The sequence below is a fragment of the Oryctolagus cuniculus genome, chromosome 9 (genome assembly GCF_051225735.1).
Source record: "Oryctolagus cuniculus isolate XC-2025 breed Fujian yellow rabbit chromosome 9, ASM5122573v1, whole genome shotgun sequence".
NCBI lineage: Eukaryota > Metazoa > Chordata > Mammalia > Lagomorpha > Leporidae > Oryctolagus > Oryctolagus cuniculus.
The window spans coordinates 45606141-45626305 of NC_142875.1; the positions used below are offsets into that span (position 1 = coordinate 45606141).

At 37.7% G+C, this 20165-nt stretch overlaps 1 protein-coding gene across 9 annotated transcripts in view; it reads left to right on the forward strand.

Moving 5' to 3' along the window:
• The window catches only part of PCDH9 (protocadherin 9), a 980195-nt gene that overhangs the window by 62123 nt on the left and 897907 nt on the right, over positions 1–20165 (forward strand). Inside the window, exon 3 of one of the 9 annotated variants that reach the window (XM_089303621.1) lies at positions 12376–12611. The exons of the other annotated variants lie outside the window; for them this stretch is intronic. Within the exon in view, the coding sequence (XP_089159747.1) occupies positions 12376–12399 (24 nt within the window). The 3' untranslated portion in view covers positions 12400–12611. Of the gene's footprint in view, positions 1–12375; positions 12612–20165 lie in introns of those variants that run through there. 9 annotated transcript variants of the gene reach the window in all.

The window sequence follows — 20165 nt, forward strand, 5'->3', positions numbered from 1 at the left end:
TCAACACTTGTAAAGAAAAAGATATTGACTTAAATCAAATGAGTTAAAAGGCCACATCAAAAACCTTTCTATGGTTAAGTGAAAGCTCGATGAAGAGTGACTTTTCTCCCTATGAAACAGTGAATTTGACTTCATGTACTTGAGAGCAATATGATACAGTCTTTACCAAGGCCAGGTATTGTCCTTATTGATTTTTGCAGTAATATGCTGAACCTGCATAATGATGCAAAGAAATAAATATAATTAGTATCCTCCTCATTTTAATTTAGGGAAGCAAAGCTCTAAAGAGAGCCGTGTATTTGTTAAATAGTAAAAAGAGATTAAAACCTATGTAGTCTGGCCACAGATTCTCTCTGCTCTTCACTATTTTACTAGTGACACACACAGAAATTGTTATCTAAATATTTTACACTTAGATTGGCCCAATGATTTTAAAAGTTGTAATGAATCAGAATATCAGAAATATTTTCCACATAACAGAAATCATGATAAAGTTATGGTCTTTTAGGTAGACAAATGCAAACACAGTGTACATAAAATTTATCTATTCACTATAGGCCATTTTATTTCAGTATTATACAGTTTGAAAATCAAAATAGAAAGGGACTTTTATTTCTCTTACTATGACTATACTATGGAAAAAGATGCAAAAATCAAAACAAAGGACCTTAAAATTTTTATTCATCAAGCCTTATATGTGAGTCTAGTAAAACAATTAGGCACTGTTATTTGACAGAGGTTAGCAGATTATCAGTTCTGTTGTGCTACAACACTAAAACAATGTACAAACCAAATAATCACATAATATTCACATAAACTCACTAAATTTCATAACTGAGATGCTCAAACATCTGCATTTTGTATAAGATGTAACTGAATTTTCAAATAGGTTAATTACTCATTTTGAGACTTTACCTTGTAGTGAAAGCAAACTATACATTACAGGAATTTCATGGGTTTAGTTCATTCTATTATCTATTGCCCCCTTGCTCTAGTTGACAGATCCATCAGAAGTGGGGCACAGCACTAAGCTGAACAGAGGAGGCCATCGTGGCCCTTATCTAAAAGAGAAGAAGGACAAGTAAAGATATATTGTATTTTAAGAAGCTCTTAAGTGTATCAAAGGAGAATAAACAGGATGAGAATCCAGAGTTATGAGGTGCTTGTCAGAGGCCATGTGTCTAAGAAAATACCAAAGAATCCATGGCAAAACACGTGAATTCACATGAATTCTTTTTTTTTTTTTTTTTTTGAAAGGCAGAGTGGACAGTGAGAGAGAGACAGAGAGAAAGGTCTTCCTTTTGCCATTGGTTCACCCTCCAATGGCCGTCGTGGCTGGCACACTGCGGCTGGCACACCACGCAGAAACGAAGCCAGGAGCCAGGTGCTTATCCTGGTCTCCCATGGGGTGCAGGGCCCAAGCACTTGAGCCATCCTCCACTGCACTCTCTGGCCACAGCAGAGAGCTAGCCTGGAAGAGGGGCAACCGGGACAGAATCCAGCGCCCTGACCAGGACTAGAACCCGGTGTGCCGGCGCCGCTAGGCGGAGGATTAGCCTAGTGAGCCGTGGCGCTGGCTCAAAACATATGAATTCTTAACTCTTCAAGCAAACTGACTGCACATCACAACTTTCATAAGTAAAGGATAAAAATGGATTTAGAATGCCTAATTAATCATATTGTTTTATATGTGGTTAAATCATTACTTGCAATAAATGCATTAAGTCTGCAAAATGGGTAGAGTTATGAAGCTTCTAATTTACAGAGCATTACAGCCTGTTAAGAAGTAGTCATAAATCAACAAACCAGTCATTTAGATATGATTTATTACACTAATGAAAATGCAAATGCCAATGCATTTTTAAAACTTTCTATACTTGTTAAGAAATAAATATATTTTAAAATTAAATAATAATGAATACCTATTCAATTATAAAAAAAATTAACAATGAGATAAAATATTCACAATTGACACAGGTTCCAGAAAAAGTCCCATCAAAAGCTGTTAGCAATATAAATTACAATGCCTTTATTTTTTTCTTGAAGGGAATAGATATATAATAAAATATGTTCTTTGGGCCGGCGCCGCGGCTCACTAGGCTAATCCTCCGCCTAGCGGTGCCGGCACACCGGGTTCTAGTCCCGGTCGGGGCGCCGGATTCTGTCCCGGTTGCCCCTCTTCCAGGCCAGCCCTCTGCTGTGGCCAGGGAGTGCAGTGGAGGATGGCCCAGGTGCTTGGGCCCTGCACCCCATGGGAGACCAGGAAAAGCACCTGGCTCCTGGCTCCTGCCATCGGATCAGCGCGGTGCGCCGGCCGCAGCGCGCCGGCCGCGGCGGCCATTGGAGGGTGAACCAATGGCAAAGGAAGACCTTTCTCTCTGTCTCTCTCACTGTCCACTCTGCCTGTCAAAAAAAAAAAAAAAATATGTTCTTTGTACTTGGTTGAATCTCAATTCTACCTTTTAATCCCATGATGGCCCTCACCATGTATAAAGTGGATCCATATTTGGAGTTATTAAGAATATGAATGAGATTATTTTGTAAGATTTTTGCCATAGAATGTGGCACAATAAACATCCATAAAATATTCATGATTAGTACTGAAACAAATAAGAGTATTTTCTTTAGCCACCACCTTTAGAATTCAATACTATGGTGAAATTTTGTGTAAAGATTTATTTGAAATGTAGAGTGACAGAGAGGGAAAGACAGACAGAGAAAGGTCTTCCTTCCGTTGGTTCACCTCCTATATGGCCACCACAGCAGGTGCACTGCGGCCTGTGCCCTGCGCCGATCCAAAGCCAGGTGCTTCCTCCTGGTCTCCCGTGCAGGTGCAGGGCCCAAGCACTTGGGCCATCCTCCACTGCCTTCTGGGCCACACCAGAGAGCTGGACTGGAAGAGGAGCAACCGGGACAGAATCAGGCGCCCCAACAGGGACTAGAACCTGGGGTGCCAGCGCCGCAGGCGGAGGATTAGCCAATGATTAGCCAATTGAGCCGCAGGCACTGGCCTCTCTTGAACTTTTTCAAGTACTATTATGTAAACTCTCTTATATTGTTTTACTTATAATCTGAAACTCTTTTGTTCCTAATCATAACTCATTACTGGATAAATAAAGTGAGTGGAACAAATAATTGTTTCTATTTCTGAGTGGTAGGATTCTGTGTGATTTTAAAAAGTTTTTAACTTCTTCCATCATATATTGTTTTTAGGCACAGATTACAAATCTCTATATTGGGTAGGGCCCTGTTTCACATGCTGGAGATGCTGTGGTAAGATGGCCAGGCTCTTTCCTTGTGGGGATTTTCATGAAAGTGAGTGGTCAACAGCTGAATCAATTAATTTTGTTGGTGGTTTCCATTGGGCTCTTGCTATAGGGATACAACAAAATAAGGGAGTAGAAATTGATTGGGTTGGGCAGGAGGAGAGTGGTAGAAGTTTCTGTGTATGAGTTTGACCCAGGAAAGTCTGAGGAGTTTAAAAACACGCTGAGAACCGGATGATGAAACCAAGACTGACAGGTGAAATGCGATCAGCTCAAAGCCATGCATCGAGAACAAGTCCTGTTCATCTAATGATGAGAAGGTGACAAAGCAGGGAGCAAGATTTCTGGAAGGATAACGGGAGTTTGATAGCATGGCACAAATTTGGAGTCCGATGTTGGAATCTTTTTAATATTGCTACTAATTTTTGAGTTTTTCTATATTAGACATTTATTAGCATGTTTCAGTTAATTTTTAAAAATATATCTGTGTTATTTAAAAGAGAAATGCCAAATATAGAAACAAGTGACATCAGAATGGAAGAAGTGAGACTTGGAGATGCATTATAATTACATTATGTGCAAATACACATATATTTGGCAATGCATAGAAGATATCAAAACATTTAAGTAGAGTGTTTTAATGATTATTTAAAATGTTTTAAAATTTTGACTATTTTTATGATAACATAAAGGAAAACTATATTTTTATTAACTACATGGATTGCAAGGACTCCTTTTATGTTTTACTTCAAAATTCCTGTGGGCTCTCCTTCTTTTCTATGTGTGGAGGCTCAGTTTCAGATAACTAATTTATAATCTGGATTATTTCTTTTGATAGTTTTTCTGACCATTTATATGAAAAGAAAGTAAGTCGCTGATTATTACTTCAGGAACTGTACATTTAAGCCACCTTGATATAACTTTATAAGTGATTATGTATCTTGCAAAATGTTATGCAGTATTTAAATTCAGTTACTGGATGCAGCAAGTTTTAGGCTTCAAAATAAACTTTTCCCTCAGTCTGCTTTGGAACAAGAATAACTAAACCCAGAAACTGTAATTACTGTCTGAATGCCTTCCTGCAAGATAAAATGAGATGTTAAAGTGACTTGAAGTTAAAGTATTTAATGTCTTTGATATGACCTTGTTATTGAAAACCTATTTCAAGAATTCTAAATGCTTGTAATATAATCACGGGGAAACAAATTTAGTATGGTAAAGTTGGAATAAATATAGATAATAATTTTAATGAGTATATCTTCTGGGAGCACTATTCAAGATCATTTTTTTCAAATATGCACTTATAGATACTATTTAATAGATATGACATCTGAAGGTAGCTTGATGCATCTTCACTGAGTGCTCAAAAATGTTAACAATTGTTACAATTTAAATTCAAAGCAGTGGTCTGCACTTCCATTTTTATTTATCCAGGCTAGGTAAAATGTGAGTGTACATTTGATTTCTTTTATCATTCAAGCACATGGAGTTGCTACAGTAATCAAACATGTAAATGCCAGGAGTTGATTATCTCTCTAGTTTTATAAACAGAACTTAAAAATTCTGCTGTCTACAAATGTAGCTAATTAATTGTTCTAGCTGCTCACCATAATCTAAATGTTGAAGAATCTGAGAGCAAATAGAGGCCTAAGAAATAACATAGGCAGGCCAGCTCCACGGCTCAGTAGGCTAATCCTCTGCCTTGCGGCGCCGGCACACCGGGTTCTAGTCCCGGTCGGGGCACCAGATTCTGTCTCGGTTGCCCCTCTTCCAGGCCAGCTCTCTGCTATGGCCTGGGAGTGCAGTGGAGGATGGCCCAAGTCCTTGGGCCCTGCACCCCATGGGAGACAGGATAAGCACCTGGCACCTGCGTTCGGATAGGCATGGTGCGCTGGACACAGCACGCCGGCCATGGCAGCCATTGGAGGGTGAACCAACGGCAAAGGAAGACCTTTATCTCTGTCTCTCTCTCTCACTGTCTACTCTGCCTGTGAAAAAAAAAAAAAAAAAAACATAGGTGATTTTGTCCATATTTTCATCATTTACTTTGCAAAACTTCACTGCTGAATTTATGGCATAGCGCATTTCAAAAGGATTTTGTCTCCTAGTAGCCTCAGAACAAAATGCTGTTTTTTCAGTGTAGGGTACGACAGTTGTATATTGGATACCTATCTCTCTCTATTTTCTGAATATGTTATCATGTAAATAGTAATATCCAGGGAGTACTCGATCAGTTTTCCTTTCTTCTGATATAGAGATAGATGTTAAAGGCTCTGAATCACCTTATTCGTGCCATTCACTTGGGGGTTTTAGAAGAGGATATTGAAGTATGGCTGATTTCATTTTCTGATGCAAAACCCTGCAGGCCGGAAACTCGGTCACAAACTACTGACCTGTGAAGAGTTTCTTCTGGTGATCAGATAGAAAAGGCTTTTGATGGTTCTTCTGCGAGGCAGACGTCCAGCAAGTAGCAGTCAACACTGCTTGTGCATTTAGTATGTTTTGTGAGAGATGCACTTCAGTAAAACTGTTTATACCAAAATCCCCAAGAGATCTGTTTTTTTAAAGATTTATTTATCTGAAAGTCAGAGTTACACAGAAAGAGAAGGAGAGGCAGAAAAAGAGAGAGTGGTCTTCCATCCACTGATTCACTCCCCAATTGGCTGCAATGGCCAGAGCTGTGCTGATCCAGAGGCAGAAGCCAGGAGCTTCTTTTGAGTCTCCCTTGTGGGTGCAGGGGCCCAAGGACTTGGGCCATTTTCTACTGCTTTCACAGGCCATAGCAGAGAGCTAGATCAGAAGTGGAGCGGCCGGGACTCGAACTGGTGCCCATATGGGATGCCAGCACTGCAGGCAGCGGCTTTACCCGTTATGACACAGCATCAGCCCCTCCCAAGAAACTTTGTCTAGTCCACTATAATCAAACAAATTTGAAACTAGAGATGGGCTTTCTGGGATTCATATTCTTTGACAGTTATAATGTATTTTGCAATATATGTATTTTAGGAGAAAGAGACTGACCTACCATTTGATCTTGTTAAATGTTGTAATCATCAAATGTTAGTTTTCTGCACATTCACATTATCTAGGATAGCTATCTGGACCAATAAGTATTAGTAAATGGAAGGAATAAAGCCAAAGAAAATTTAGCCTGAATATGAAAAATTAATAGCACTAAAAATTATTGGCTTTATAATTGCTTCCCAGAAGATGTGGCAAAAACTCTACTCTGAGGGTCATTTGAGAAGGCTGACTGGAACAAAAACACTTAGACTACAGATTAGGCTGCCTAATAAGTTTAGGTCCTCTCCAATTCCCAAGCACTGTTGACTGCACATAGAATAACATCACAGTTATCACTTTAGTAAGTCCAGAGAAAGACAAAAGTCTTCGTAATCCTTGGAGGAATTGTGTTGTGGCTATTATTATTCACTTTTCATTATGAAACTAATGGGAACATGCATAAATTATAGACATTTAGCAAGGAGAAATATTCTCCTTTTCTATTATTCTCTCTTATTACGTACTAATTTCCCTCTCTTTACTCACATTAACCCTGCCTGACAGTCCCTGGAAAGTGCTGGGTGCTGGTCTTCAATACACTGTCAGCGGAACATTCAGCAGCGCTGCTTCTGCGCAATAAATAATTCTGCGTGTGGTTCTGTGATGGGCAGAAAGTGATTTAGCCCTCTTGGACTTCAGTGGCTCTCTCTGGAGGCTCCTCTCAGATAAGCTGCAGGAGCCGTGGTCTCTAGGAGGAAGAGAGTTGAGTTGTACAAAGGAGACTGGAAAAAGAAGGTCCTAAGCTAGGAGTTTCTGTCACTGAAGAGCTTTTAGCATGGAGGTAACTGCAACAACAAAGCAGACTTCTTGAATAATTCATCACTGCCCAACACTCTTCTGAGGCCCTACTCTTATTTATAAACATAGATTATACTGTTATCGATTGTAATCCTCACAGAGGCGTTTCATTAACTGCGAGGTTTGTCTGCTTGCATATGCTTTGTTTCCCCGAGTATTTGAACAGAAATTTACAGCTGAAGTAAAATTAAAGAAAATTGTCTAACAATCTAACTCATTGTGCAAGCAGGAAAGGAACTAGAAATGGTTTCCTCTGGATACCCAGATGGTTAAGTCATTTTATTCCATTAATTGTACTGTGATCTGAAAGTGTGATAAGAATCACCCAGGAAAAGTATTCTTCCCAAGAATTTCATTGCCATCACAATCACTGCTGCTATTCCAGACAGATTATCTGAAATTTCAGATGAATTTTCTCATTTTCCCACAGTTTTTCAGTTTCAGACATACTTGAAGTATCTAAGTGAGGAGGAAAATTGTTTGTTGTACAAACGAGTTCCTGGCCACATTAATTCAAAAGATGTGAGAATTCAAATGTACCCAGTGCTTTTGAGTATTCAGAAGACAATCCAGATTCTGACACAGAAGGACAATGTGTTCTCTTAGACTGCTGTGAGCACAAGTAGCCTCTCTCTAGGGTGACCCCAAATGATGCTTGTGACTCTTCGCACTGCAGGAGCTGATTCAGATGAAATGCAGGCTTATATCTGATAAAATCACAATGGTGTGAAAGGTACCCTGAGTGTTGTCTTGAACCCTGAAATTTAAATCATAAACTCAAATGTGAGAACAGCATTGGACAACATATGAGTGGGGTTTTAATTAGAACTGAAAATAAAGACAATTATCTATTGCAGGAAAGGAAACTCATAACACTTAGGAAGTATTTGTCATTGTTGCATTTTTTTTGGTGGTGGAGGATGATGATTTGTTGGTTTGAAATCCACAAAGCTGAAGAAAAATGAATCGTAAAAATTCCAAAGAGTCAGAATGTCCCAGACAGCAGAGATATATGTTCATCTGAGGATTGATTCTCCTAAGAATGTCTCTGAGATGGAGTACTTTGAAAAGAAAAGAAGTAGGAATCAAGTTCAAAGAAGCCCTTAAAATCCTAGTGACTATGCCAAAAAAAAAAAAACAAACAAACAAACAAAAAAAAAACAGGAAATAAAGCAGATAAAGGGTCCTTTCTTCAAAAAAGAAAATATTTTGATTGAATAGTTTAGTTGCATCTTTTATACTGTACCAGTTTTCTTTGTGTTAATTACTACAGTTTCTTTCAATGTCAGGTTCACTTTTTCTCTGAATGAATTTGTGTCTTAGACTCAGATACTGAAAGAATCAATGCTCTGAGAAAATGCACTGCTACGTGTTAGGCCAAAAAATTATTCACTGTGTGCCTTTTTAGTTATTTCCCCAGTTATCTTAAAGGCTTCCAAGAAAATGTTTAAATAAATTACAAATCTCAAGTAATATTTTCTTTAGAAAAGCATTTTGCTGTCACATCCAGAGACCAGTCTGTTTTCTCTGACTCCTGTTACCTACAAGAGTCCCAAGAACTTACCTTATTGCTTTTCTTTCTGTAAATCTCATTTTGTTCCAGGCAATGTTTTAAAGGGCCATGTGTGCAGTAGTGTGCTAGATGTGACACGACAGAATGGCCTCAAATTCAAGTCATGGCCTTCCTGGCTTAATACATTCAGCAGTCAACCATTTTTCTTTTAATAAAGTCTACACTTCTTGTCATGCTTTGCATGTCTCTAAACAGGATGCTCCATGTCTGTTTTTCACAGGGACCGTCCTCTGTTGCTTGGAAGTCTTGTGTCTCAGCAAACTACCAGGCCCAGCCTTAAAAGAGAGTTGTTAGAGTAGCCTTTCTCTGTAGAATTCATTGCACTTGAACCTCTCCCTTCCTTACTATAATTTCTGGTTTGATCTTGCAGAAATTATGCAATTGTCTTGACCCTCAATCTTTTCATTCATAAAATAGGAATGATACTTTTATGATTAAACATCTCCTGTACTGATCTGAAGACGAGAGTGTCACTGGGCCTATGTCTGGCTTACTGTCCATAAATAGAGTGACACTCTTTATCATTTGGAGTTTGATTCTTCTTTTGATTACAGGAAGAATCTTACTTCCTCTTACCCGTGAGAAATAAAGTAGTCTTACTTTTACATGGTATCTGATGTAGCTTTGCTTAAGTCATTCAATGTCAATAAAATTAGTTAAGTTTAGTAAAAACACCATCAAGGGAAGTCTCAGTTGCTAGATTCATCAAGAATTAACTGTAACAAAAGCAATGCATTTCATATCTGCCTTAGTCAATTTGGGCTGCTATTATAGAACAGCATATGCTGGAAGGCTTAAACAGCAGGAATTTATTTTTCATGGGTTTGAGACCTGGGAAGTCCAAGATCAAAGTGCCAGTAGATCTAATGAGGGCCTTCTTCCTGGTGTGTACTTGGCCGTTTTCCTGTTTTGTCATCACTGGCAGAGAGAGACTGTAACAGAGAAAGAGACAGTGACAGAGAAAGAGAGAAAAATTCTCATTTTTTTCTTATAAGAGCACTGATTCCATTTTTAAATATTTTTTCTATATTTCCGATAACATGGAATGACTGTAAATATTTACAGAACAAAGTATATTTCAAGACATTTACATGACAAGTACTGATCAAAATTTGATAATTGGCATTTCCATGTCTTTATCACTTCTTTATGTTTGGAGTCTCTGAGCTTCTTTTTTAGTTCTTTAGAAATTACATGGCCTTTCCCAATAGAACATATTCCCTTATATAACTCTATTCTGGTACCTGTCATCCAATCCCCTGCACCTCCCTTTCTCTATCTTTAGCAATTGCCTATTCTACTTTCAGATTAACTGTTTTCTTAAGTTTCCACTTATAACAGATAACCTTTGGTATTTGTCTTTCTAAGTCTGGCTTATTTCATTTAACATAATATCCTCTGATTTAATATGTTTAGCTCTAAATGACAGCATTTCATTCTTCTTTGTGGCTGAGTAATTTTCCACTATGTACATTTATATGTATGTGTGTTTTGTGTGTGCGTATGTGTGTGTGTATATATGTGTCACATTTTCTTTATTCATTCATCCATTGGTGGGTATCTAGTAACTAATTCCCTGTTTGAAAGCTACACTCTCATGACCTAATTGCCTCCCAAAGGCTTCCACCTACAAATACATTACACTGGGGATTTAGGATTCAAAAATGCATTTGGGGAAATACAGTCTCTCAATAGAAATATTCATACTTTGGGGCCATTCAATCACTTCTTATTAAAAAAAGAAATCTACAACTGGATTGGGAATTTGGCCTAGGCATTTAAAACATTTTTATCTGTGTGCCTGGGTTCAATTCCCAATGCGGTTGTCAGTATCACCTTCCTAATGTGAACTCTGGGAGGTAACAGGTGGTTACTCAAGTAATTGGACTTCTTACCACATGGGAGACCTGGATTGAGTTCTTGTCTCCTGACTTTGCCCTGATCTACTTCCTGTTTTGAGTAGCAAACCAGAGAGTGAGAGATTCCCTCTCCTCTCCTCTCTCTGATTCTGCCTCTATGCCTTTCAATTAAATTAATCTCTTTTGTAAAAAAGTTAAAGTCCACACTTGTAATTCCTGCTGGCAGTTTTCAAGCTGCATAAATCTTCAACTTAAGGATATATGGCAACGAATCAATGCTTTCTTCCGTTAGCTTGATTATATGAAGCAAAATAATTTGTATATACTTAATTTCTTAGGGTCTATAACAAGCTCTGATGTCATTTTCTTATAGTTTATTGCTCATGCATATTAGAAGATCTCGTGAGAATAATTATGTAAATCATAAGGTCATGTATGTGGTATATTGTAGAAAAGTATTTTGTCTTATTTTAGAAAAAAATGTAAGATTCTGACATTCAGGTATCTTTGTAAGAAGTTTACTTTTAAAATTGCTCCATCTCATTTGGCATCTAAATGCACCACAGATGCTTTATGATTTTCTGGTTTTAATTAATGTCAACCCCCAGGTTGCCATGAGAGTTGTCTTATTTCCCTGCCAGAGCCCAGACTGAGAGAATTATGCTGGCAATGAAGGAATGATGAAACCCATTAAGTTTTCAGACTAAAGTTGCAAACTTCTCTAAAATCTGTGTTACTTTATATGTTAGGTCTAAGGTTACCTTTTTCTAAAGACCATTCTGATTGCTAGAAAAAATGTTTAGTATTTTTACAAAAATGGATCACATTCGTAATATTATTTCTATTTCATTAACTCATAAGTTCTATTTCCTATTCAAGAAAAAAAATAATTGGAGTTATAGACATGTATTTTATTAATTGGAATTATAAACATTTATTAGTTGGCATATATATATATGTGTATATATATATATCTCAGATTTGAAGAAGACTGAACATTTTTAAGCTTGCAGGTAAGGAAATGATAAAATTCTTAATAAAACAACATTAAGTGATTTGTGTATGCATTTCTTAGAGGCATAAATGTTTCAAAATCAATAAAAGAAAACCCATAAATTTTTAGTTTAAGAGAGGATGTTTTTAAATTACTCAAATCCTGATGGTGATAAATGGGCTGGGTGAGAAATATAAAAAGTGTTGGGGCAAGGAGTACTATAAAGAAAGACAAGACATTTGATGCAATTAAGATATAGTAACACTCAGGAAGTAGTATGTTGATTCTTCATTCAATCAATTAAAATTTATTCAATATATGTCAGGCATTGATGGAGGCACCAGGGAAGCTGAGGATAACAGGAAAGGTGATAAGCAACCTATTTTATAAAGCAAAGTAAATTAACAAGGAGTTAAGTGTTGTAACATCATTTTTTAACAGACAATGTTAAATACCCTGAGGGAATGTGTTAGAGGGGGGAAGCAAGGGGGATATATTAAATAATATGATATGATTAAATTGCAATATTTGAGCTGTGACCTAAAGGAAGAAATTGGCCTATCATGTAAGAACCAGGGAGGAGAGTATTCTTGACAGGAAGAAGAATAACTGAAAAACTTTGAAGCTGGCAGAGATTTGCACTCTGGGTTCTAAGGTATGCACAGGATTTAAACACCTAAGCAAAAGCCACATGACATTAATGTTGGGCTATTAGTAAGTAGTATTTCCACAAGACAGCTTTGCTTTGTTGGATATTTCATAGTGAACCAAATGTTTTTCTCTTCTTTGTTCAGTTCTTTGAGTTCTGGATATTTTCTTTAGGGTATCTGGCTGTGTCAACAGTGAGAAATTCCTCAGCAAATACAGAGGAAAGAAGGAGGCCGCCTGGGACAGAAAAAGAGGATGTCTTAAAAAAAAAATACTCATCCAATGTAATACATCAGAAATCTCCCCTGTGACCACTGCTTTAAAAATACAACAGTATTTGTTGTTCATAAGTTTAATAATTATTTCTTAAAGTTATCTGATTTCAATATAAATAAATTTTATTTTCTTCACCTGCCTTTCTCATTTGGAAATCTCTCCATGCATAGCTGACACTGTAGCCTCTGACACAGTAAAAGCAAGTATTCACCAAATCAAAGTCTTACAACAAATTTTAAAATATTAGGAAAGCCTGAAGAATTCAGCTATTTCTAAAGAACCAGAAAGGTTTAAGAATGATACCAGAATTACTTGAGCTTGATGGCCTGTTGCAGTTGGTTCCAGACAGAATTATACTTTACTTCTGTAAAATCACTGCTCTGCATTTAAAGGCAAATAGGTGAGAAATTGTGAAATATCTAATAAGCTGGGATGAATGTCAAAATACAAAATTAAAATAATCTTTTAGAAAAAAATATTGACAAAATATATACAATAAAGAATATATTTAAAATTAAATAAAAAGGAATAATTATAATATTTCTCAACACATCATAAGGTACCAAATGATGTTACTTTTTTCTTGTTTATTCTAAACTGGGATTATTTCATACAATTACATTTTAAGTCTTGGGAACACATTTTACTATTTTACATTTCTATTTATTCTTTTCTCCCTTATATTTGTTTTCATTCAATATGTCAGTTCTCTTTAAATTAGTTACATAAAACAATATATGCCTTGGGCAAGGTGCCAAAGTGTATGTGTGTATTCATTGTGTGCCTTTTGAATTCTAAGGTCAGAAGACCAAATGAGATGGGTATTGCTTTTGTCGTTCATACAAAATGATTTCCTTTGGTGATTCAGTTATTTCAGGGTGAACTAAATTTTTCATCAGTGCCTATTAGACTGTAAATATGTTTTTTCAATAAGTAGCAAACCTTGAGTAACAGCACAAAAAAAAGCATCATAAAACTAGAAATCTCTGGAAAAGCAAAGCACATAGATAATGAAGATTTTCTAATGTGTGTGTATATATATATTTCAAAACTCGCCTAATTGTATGAGTTCTATCAACCCATATGGAATGTCTCTAATGTATTAATGTATTTCAAAGGATATAAATGTGAAAATTACTTTTTAAAAATAAATTATAGGCTCATAGTCTGACAAACAGAAAATGAAGCAAATCGTTAAGTGTGTTGCAGGAAGTGTCATAAAATATATATGGGAGGGAAAGCTAATTCTGTCAGAAAGCTAAAAAGGGGGCACCTAGTGCAGACAAGTGACTCAGTGATTACTATGCTGCCTGAGTTGGAGCTCCACCTCTGCTTCCAATTCCAACTTTCTGCCCATGTGTACCCTGCAGAGGCTGCAGCAATTACCCAAGTAGTTGGGTCTCTTCCCGGCACGTGGGAAACTGGGCTTATGTTCCAGGCTCCTGGAGTCCCTTCAAGGGATAGGAACTTGTTAATGGAAATTCTTCCTGTGTCTGCCTTTGTCTTTTTGCCTTTTAAAATGAAGAAGGGACAGGAGAGAGAGAAAAGAGAGAGAGAGAATAAGAGAAAGAAAAGAAAGGATAAGAAGAAAAGAGGAGGTAGCTTAGACAATCCTAACAGACTATACAGGAGCTCAAGGCTAAGAGGAGAGGAAAATATTTTCAGAACACAGCGGTGAAAAAGAAGATAGGTCTAGGTAGGAGTGTTTGGGTCCAGTTGGAGAAGTATCTGGAATTCCACACCAGTGGTGAAATATAGCACCCACTTATATGGAAAGACACAATCCAATATCCATTTTTGATTAAAGATACTGTGCCCTTGATATCTAAATTTTGTTTCTCTAATTATCATGCTAGATTTACCATTTCTAGGTGTTAAAAATGAAAGCTTTCTCATCCTCCTCATTCTCATTTAATGAAATTAATTTTGTAAGAGGCTCCCACCCAAAGAGAGTTTTAAAGCAGGATTTATGAGGATTCTTTCCTAACATTGATCGAAGGGAAGCTTGCTTCTTCTCTTGTTTGAAAATAAAAAGAGCTCTGTTTGTTTTTAGAATGTGAGGCCAAGCCACCATGCCTTTGTACAGAGCTGAAATACTTTCCAGCTCAGAGGACATCAATCATTTCGAGGCCACAAACATTTTCTTGAGATGCTTGGGTCTGTCATGTTTTAGGGGATTTGATTTAATCAAAAATTTAGAAATATTCTTTTATCTTCCAAACAGGTACTGATTTTAAACTGAATTACCATGGTTTCAAAATTGAAGATGTGTTTGGAGATTTAGGTTGGAAAAATATGTCATTTATAATTTTTTCTTCATCAATAAGGTAAAATCAGAAGTCTCTCAGTGCCTTTTGCTTCCACACTGAAAGGTACAGAGAGGCCTCAGGCACAAGTGAATTTCTGGAAGCCATAGATTTCATAAATTTAAACTAAATTGTATCAGGCCTGGAGTGCTGCCAAGTTCTAATTCATTAGTTCCCTACTTGGCAGAATGCCATGTCTTCTCAATGGAAAGCGTGAAGGTAGGTTTCTTTCTGCTGGTCATATGGAATGTCCTCACTTCCAAGCGGCAGCTTATGCTTTTATTTCATATAAAACCTACAATTCTTATATAGCAGCCATAACAATAAAAGGTCTTGTAGATTCTTAAGTTGTAAAAAGATAAAATTTGGGAGAAATTTGTGAAATATCATTCCAATTTGTGTCATGTAGTTTGAATGAGTTTTTTAAGATTTATTTATTATTTGAAAGAACTACAGAGAAGCAGAGGAAGAGAGAGAGAGAGAGAGAGAGTGAGTATATGAGAATCAATCAGTCTTTCATCTACTGGTTCACCTCACAAATGGCCACAATGGCCCTGCGCTGGGCCAGACTGAAGCCAGGAGACAGGAGCTTCATCTGAGTCTCCCACATGGGTGCAGGGGCCCAAGGACTTTGGCCATCTGCTGCTGCTTTCCCAGGCTCATTAGCAGGGAGCTCGATCAGATGTGGAGCCGCCAGGCCTCCAACTGGTGCCCATATGAGATGTGAGCTCCACAGGCAGTGGGTTTACCTGCTACACCACAATGCTGACCCCAGGATGAGCATTTATGGGGTTGGAAAATTTTGCTTCAAAGTGTCTTAGTTCACCCACATCAATACGCAACAAAAGAAGTCTCTCCCTTTGGGAAAAATGATGACATACACACTGAATGCCTTAAAATGGATGTGGCCTAGAATGGAGTGGAGATGTTCTAGGCAGCTCTGCCATATTTGTTACTTCCTAACATCTGTGTAAAGCTTTAAAAATGTCAAATCCCTAGGCATAATATTTTCCTCCCTACAATGCTTTTCCCCCCATAACCTCCCTCCCACCCACAACCATCCCATCTCCCACTCCCTCTCCCATCCCATTCACATCAAGATTCATTTTCAATTATCTTTATATACAGAAGATCAATTTAGTATATACTAAGTAAAGACTTCAACAGTTTGCACCCACACAGAAACACAAAGTATAAAGTACTGTTTGAGTACTAGTTATACTGTTAATTCACATAGTACCACACATTAAGGACAGAGATCCTACATGGGGAGTAAGTGCACAGTGACTCCCGTTGTTGATTTAACAATTGACACTATTATTTATGAAGTCCGTAATCACCCGAGGCTCTTGTCATGAGCTGCAAAGGCTATGGAAGCCTTTTGATTGTTCGCCAACTCCGAACTTATTTAGACAAGGTCATAGTCAAAGTGGAAGTTCTCTCCTTCCTTCAGAGAAAAGTACCTCCTTTTTTGATGGCCCGTTCTTTCTGTTGGGATCTCACTCACAGAGATCTTTCATTAGGCATTTTTTTTTTCTTGCCACAGTGTCTTGTGTGTTCCATAGGACAGATTTCTGTCAGAATTTTTTTCATAAAAATTGCAGGCTATTGGTATCACATAAAAGATTTTGGCAGAGCACAAGCCTGAGGATGAAAAGCTATTTAAATTTTGTCTCACAGGTTCCTAATTTGTCTTACTGGAATTGCAACCCTGCAGTAGATGCTCAATAAAAGAATGTCATTTCATTCTTGACTAGAACTAATAACCAATATGCAATTGTTTTCTATCTCAAGATTCAAAAATTTTATACCAATTACGATGGTACAGTTTTCAGTGAATGTTTTCTTTTCCAGTTTAACATACAGACTGAAATCTTTAAAAATATGAAAACTCCTGATCTCGATTAAGTTTTTCTCAAGCTTTGAATGCAAAATAAAAATGTCTTTATGTCACATCTAAAGAATTGAGAGAGAAGGGCTTCAAAGGACATGGATGAAAAACAGGACTGAAGTAAAAAGATGCCAAGTTTAAATTTAAATGAATATGGTGATTGAGTGAGAAGAATGGTGATATTAAAAAGAGTTTTGAAATTTTTTTACTTTAATCATATAATTTAAAAATTGAAACTCTGGTGGATGTTCTAACAGAATACTGGTTATTGGAGGTAACAGGGAACAACATAATTACTCTCTTTTCTTTTTTACCATTCCTATTTCTTATTGCACATGTGCATGCTGCTGTTACCTAGGAGAAGAACAAGTGTACATCAGCTGTAACAATCCGAAGAATAGAAGAATTCCTATAATTGGTCCCTAACTGTCTGGGGAGAACTGCTTCACACAAAGAAATGGTCTTGAACAAATCTTATTCACTAGTATGATTCCTTCAAATCACAAAGGGGAAGAAAAATACAAATTCCAATTAATGTAATTTTTCTGGGGGAATAAAAAGACATGGAAGGTATCCTTAACATCCAAGATATGCTTATAAATTCCCAAAGCCACTGAGACTTGGTGACTTCTGAAGACTTAAAGTATGTTAAAAGGATAGACCCGCATTTAAATGCTGATCTCAACTTTTCACTGGGGACCACTAAAAAGCCTTTCAGAAGAAAAGACCAGGATCAGCAAAACATGAAATCATTATAGCAGCAGACTTTCTAGGTCTGCTTTATATTATACTTTTGAAAATGACATTTGTTTAAGGATATGATAGTTTTATCTGACATATGAAGCATACTTGTTTACAGTAGAGTGGGAAGAGAATGGATGGATTGCCTGGGCAATGGGGTCACAGAACAAAATAAAGGCAAAACTGGCCCAGACATCAGCTATTTCTTTTCTGTTCATTTTCAAATGGAAATTTCTAACACTTTGTGAGGAAAACAATGAACAGTGGACATAATAAACGTATCCATGAAAAAAAAAATGTAATGAGCTATTAAATAGGTGGTAGTTACAACATAGACCCCAGATTTTCTTGTCCTCTTTTTTTTAAAAGTTTTTATTTAATTAATGCATTTTTTATAGATACAACTTTAAAAATATAGTGGTTCTTTCCTTCATACCCACCCTCTCCCCCCATCTCCCATCCCACCTCCCTCTCCCTCTCCCATCTCCTCCTTTATTATGGTTCATTTTTAGCTTAATTTATATACAGAGAACAAATTCTGTGTTAAGCATAGATTTCAACAGTTTGCACCCCACACACACACAACAAATAGGGTACAGTTTGGAAACAAAATTTGCAGTTCTCATACTACAACTCATTAGGGACGGGAGGCCCCATATGGGGAGTAAGTGCACAGTGACTTCTGTTGTTTCTTTAACAATTAACATTCTTATTTATGATGTCAGTGATCACACAAGGCTCTTGTCATGGGCTGCCAAGGCTATGGAAGCCTTTTGTGACCATAGACTCCATCGGTATTTGGACGTGGCCATAAGCAAAGTGGATGTTCTCTCCTCCCTGCAGAGAAGAGTTGATGACCCTTTCTTTACACTGAGGTCTCACAGAGATCCTCCGTGTAGAATATTTTTTTGCACAGAGTCTTGGCTTTCCATGTCTGAAACGCTCTCACAGGCCTTTCAATGAGACAAGGAAGCCTTAAAGGTTGATTCTGAGGTCGGAGTGTTATTTACAGCGAATGTCATTCTAGGAGTCTGCTGTGTAGCCTAGTCCTCTTTCAAAATCACTTGATCTCAAGTCAGGTGTTTGGCATGGGGGTTAAGATGACAATTGGGAAGCCCATATTCCATTTGGAGTAGCTGGTTTTGAGTCCTAAATCAGCTCATTAATCAAATTCCCTGTTAATGTACACACTGGAAGGCAGCAAGTGATAGCTCAAGTAGTTAGTTCCCTGCTACTTAGGTGGAAGACCTAGGCTGAGTTCTTGGTTCTTGGCTTCAACATGGCCCAGCCTGGTTGTTGCAGGCATTTGTGGAGTGAACCAGTGCATGAGTGCTCACTCACTTGCTCTCTTACTCTCTCTCTCACACACATAAATAAATTAATGAATATAAATACTAAAACCAACATTTAAGAATTCTATGTTAGTAAATCACTGAAGAGAAAATCTTTAAAAAATAACCACTTGGGGGCCAGCGCTGTGGCACAGTGGGTAAAGCTGCTGCCTGCAGTACTAGCATCCCATAAGGGCATCAGTTCGAGTCCTAGCTGCTCCACTTCCAATCCAACTCTTTGCTATGGCCTGGGAAAGAAGATGGCCCAAGTCCTTGGATCCGTGCACCCACATTGGAGACCTTGAAGAAGCTCCTGAATCTTGGCTTGAGATTGGCTCAGCTCAGCTCTGGCCATTGGGGCCATATAGGGAATGAACTAGTGGATGGAAGATTCTCTCTCTCTCTCTCTCTCTCTCTCTCTCTCTCTCTCTGCCTCTGCCTCTCTGTAACTCTGCCTTTCAAATAAAATGAGTAAATCTTTAAAAAAAATAATCACTCGAGTTCAGTAATCACTCCTGTTTTTTTTAAAGACTTATTTATTGAAAGTCAGAGTTACACGGGGCGGGGTGGGGAATCTTCCATCCACTAAGAGAAAGAGAGAAGAATCTTTCATCCACTGGTTCACTCCTCTATTGGCCACAACTTTCAGAGCTGTGCCGATCCAAAGCCAGGAGTCAGGAACTTCCTCTGGATCTTCCCACATGGGAGCAAGAGCCCAAGGACTTGGGCCATCTTCTAGTGCTTTCCCAGGCTATAACATAAAGCTGGATCGGAAGTGGAGCAGCCAGGACTTGAACTGGTGCCCATATGAGATGCTGGCGCTGCAGGCGCTGGCTTTACCCACTACGCCACAGTGTTGGTGCCTCATTTCTGTTTTTACAAAAAGAAATGACACCTTTTTCAAACCTATTAACACAGCTGTAAGCAGTAGTCAAAGAGGTCACTTTAATGCAAGCAAAGACTCTCTCCAGGGACAGTGCCTGAACAGGAGAGTAGAGAATTTGGCCCTAAAGGCGTGGTTTTATGTAAGGAGAGAGTCTGATATTGCCATCTTAGAAAGACACAATACATGTTTGTATTAGCAACTTGGACTTCCTCTCACTCTTTCCTTTAGTCTGACACCAATCTCTGCTATTTAAAAAATGTAGATTTGAATCATTGTAAAGATAATACTAATTCATTTTTTTCAAAAATTATCACCTCTCATTCATAAAGTGAAGGTCTGACAAGAAGTCTAAACAACCCTGTGTCCTACTTTCCGCCATCGAAAATATGAAATTGAATAAAAAAGAATGCTATGTCTAAAAACAATGTTTTCAGAGGCCCTTTCAGATGAGTAGAATACACGCAGAATAGATAAAACGCCGTAGGCTAGACGAGGGTAGCATAGAAACGGTCCATTAGAGCATCTTCCCTCCA